Raw genomic sequence first — 3,297 nt, forward strand, 5'->3', positions numbered from 1 at the left:
GCACACCACCAAAGAAAAATGTCACAAAAAGCATATTGATAATTTTTGCCCGTGCATAGCGGAAAGGGTTCGGTTTGTCCCCAGTACACTTTTTTTGCTTTCTTCTGACCACTACTCATGCTAGGGGCATCATCTGGGTCGGAATTTTCTCCAGGACCCAAGTCAGATTGTCTACTTTTTCTTTTTAAATATTTATTTATTGCTATTACACGCTGCGTGGTCTCGCTCACAGCATGACTATTATGTAATTTCTTCTTGGTCTTCTTCTGTTTTACTGGCAGTTGGCAACTCATTTAATTAGAGCAGATAGTTGTACTGCCCTCTAGTGGAAGAGAATGTAATTGTTCTGCACGTGACTCATTCCGGACGCTAGGTGGAACCAGATAATCTTCCACGGCACACCTGATCATTTCTCATGGCACACTTATGTGCTGCGGTACAGTGGTTGGGAAACACTGCTCTAAGTTATGAGGATTTTTGTCAGTTCTACACTCCAACAAGGTTTTATCAGAAGTCACTCAAAACCTTTCAAGCTATCATGTTTACAGAAAGAATGGCACACATGCACACACACCCTATTAAAAACATGACCTCCTTTCCAGAGGTAATCATGTTTATCTTCTATACACAGTAACTGAGACACCACGCTGTTACTATTAATGAATCTCTGATAATATATGACTGTATTTTAAATTAATCAAACTTTATTTTCAACAAATTCAAAGTATTTATTCTACAATTACAACATTAAAATCAAAAGTTGGCTAATTTTCTGTTTAATCAGCTGAATCACTGGTTCTCAGGTTACTAAAGGGGGGCAAATCCCAAAGTCCCGTGTGGAGGTGGGTAATATATCACTGAGATATGAAAATATAGAAAAAAAGCATTGAGTTTTAAAATGGTTGCAGGTAGCAGCATTTATAACTCTAAGTACTGACACCCTTCTTTTCCAGAGAGCTACCGTCATCAGTGTCAGACTACTTAAACTGAAGTGTGAATCTAACAAAAGAAAACGTAAGTTCAAAAGTAGCCCAGGTAGTATTTTCCCTGGAATTTTCAAATAAAGTATAAAAAACTTTTAACACTGTTATTAACAAATCAAAAAATATTTATCATGTCAGGATTTTAACCAACTTAAAGTCCTGCCTCCATCATGTTACTGCATCACTAATTTCCACACATTGTTTGCTCCTCCTGTTATATACAGTCTAACTAGTGAGTGCAGCTAGTAACTGCTCCTGTCTCCTCATGTGTCTTCATAGCCTCGTTTTACTCAACGGAGTGTTTTCCACTTTTTACAAACAGATTTCCTGCATGTTTTCTCCTGTGTTTGCTGGAGGCTGCTGAAGTAGCTCCATTTTTAGTTACTAAATCATCATTGAAACACTGCTCTTACATTTAGACATGCACGGTTTTGACTCCTTGTCATAAACACTAGGAAACTAACACATAATGTTGCTATAGCAACACACAGTATATAATATAATACCGGTATTATTGCAGATGATATGATGTGGCACAGCCCTAGTCCCAAGTATATGAGAGATTCCATTAAGACATTGATGATCAATAACTGAATATATTAAACACTTTTAGAGTGATTTTATTATAAATTATGACCTACACTTTCCAAGCCGTGCAGCTCACACCGTCCTTGGAAAAGAAGCCTGGCTGACAGTCTTCACACACTGTGTCACTTCTGCTGGTCCCTGAAAGAAACACATTCATTGTTACACAAAAAAATTTATAATTTATCAGCTCATCTAAATGGTCTTAGACTTTAATTTTTCTTACCAGGTTCTTTTATCCTCTGACCAGCTGCACAATGTGAATGTTTCTCTGTCAAACTACATCCGTTACTGTCTATCAAATCTTTACAGTAATATCCATTTAAAACGTCACACACTGTGTCAGTTGTTGCTGTACAGTTCTGCTTGACAAAAAGACCATGGCCTAAAAAAAACAAAACAAAAACATTAGTGTAAAAATATTCTGTAATTTACTTTTAAATGAAAGATTTATTTTTTTAATTTAAAATTTACAAAGGATTTCCCATCTAACTGTACCTGTGTCACAGGATGTGCAGGGGAAACAGTTATACAGGCCGTTGGGTTGGTTCATGAACGTCCCCAGGTCACAGAAACGGCACTGAGTTCCTGAATATACTGTGCAGTCTTTCTGAACAACTCTACCTGTTCAACACAGCACAACATTTATGTCAGACTTTCACCATTTATCCCAGAGTGAACCTAAAGTAGTGTTGTAGTGTTGGGGTGTACTTTACGGTAGGTCAAGCAGCTTGGAAATCACAAGTGAACTGAGCGATACAACATTACTGATCTGCAAATTCAATGTGCCCCTTTTTCCTGACCCCGTACAGTAAAACATGTAATAAACACATTGGTCCACTGTGTCCATTTCATGCTTGGCCTCTCCAAAGTGTGAAATGGACACATGCAGTTCGAGCAACCTGAAGTAGCAGAGGGATATTTCACTTCAAGCGAACAAGGAAACAATCACAGGAAAGTGTGTAAACAGACATTGTTAACACATTTACATGTAAACACATACTATCCATCTTGCTTAATTGTTTTAAGAACCCTGGAATGTACTTCATACGTTGCCTGCTCACTACCGACTTCTTGCCTTTACATATTTTGTCTCCCGTTAATGCAACTTGTGCTTCATTTTACTGCTTCTGGAAAACATTTTGTGAACTGTGTCAGTTCTAAGTATCAATTAATTTATCTGACTGTTGGAAGGAAAAAAATGAAGACAACAGATTTTCTGGGTCAATAACACATAAAACACACATATTTCTCCTTTTATGTTTGACTGAGATGCAAGAAGTAATTATTAATTACTTAAATGCAACATAAAATATCTAAGGATAGATTGTGTTTTCATTTAACACAAATGTTTAAAACTTTTACAAAAAAACCAAGGTTGTCATCTGTATAAGCAAACCCTTCATTTCATGTTAGAAACACTTCTGTCTATCGTGTCATTTCAAAAACGAAATCAAGCAAAGATCAAATATTAAAGTCATGTCCTCTTTATTTATCTGTGGTTTGTTTAGGTTTTTTTTCTTTCTTCTATAAAGCTATTATGTTTCAGAATGATCTGCTTTCAGGTTTGTATACATTTTCGTAAAAACAATAGTTTAAATACTACAAAGTTTCATTGCAGTCATCGCTTTTCTTCGTACCTTCGTTGCACATCGGGCAGCACTGTCCGTCATTTGTTTTATACTCATTTGGTCGACAGGATAACACGGGCACTATGAAGACAGCGGCA

The 3,297-nt window shown here is 36.7% G+C and overlaps 1 protein-coding gene across 1 annotated transcript in view; it reads right to left on the reverse strand.

Annotated features, from left to right (window-relative positions):
- The window catches only part of LOC102314378 (tumor necrosis factor receptor superfamily member 14), a 5,163-nt gene extending 1,872 nt beyond the window's left edge, over window positions 1-3,291 (reverse strand). The window contains exons 1-4 of the mRNA XM_005953324.3: window positions 3,209-3,291; window positions 2,067-2,192; window positions 1,795-1,953; window positions 1,625-1,709 (exon numbers count right to left, since the gene is read on the reverse strand). Coding sequence (XP_005953386.2) covers window positions 1,625-1,709; window positions 1,795-1,953; window positions 2,067-2,192; window positions 3,209-3,221 — 383 coding nt within the window. The 5' untranslated portion in view covers window positions 3,222-3,291. The remainder of the gene's footprint in view (window positions 1-1,624; window positions 1,710-1,794; window positions 1,954-2,066; window positions 2,193-3,208) is intronic.
- Between the last annotated feature and the right edge of the window lie 6 nt (window positions 3,292-3,297).

This window comes from Haplochromis burtoni, unplaced genomic scaffold, assembly GCF_018398535.1.
Source record: "Haplochromis burtoni strain Fernald_Lab_line unplaced genomic scaffold, NCSU_Asbu1 Contig_3714, whole genome shotgun sequence".
NCBI classification, from domain to species: Eukaryota; Metazoa; Chordata; class Actinopteri; order Cichliformes; family Cichlidae; genus Haplochromis; species Haplochromis burtoni.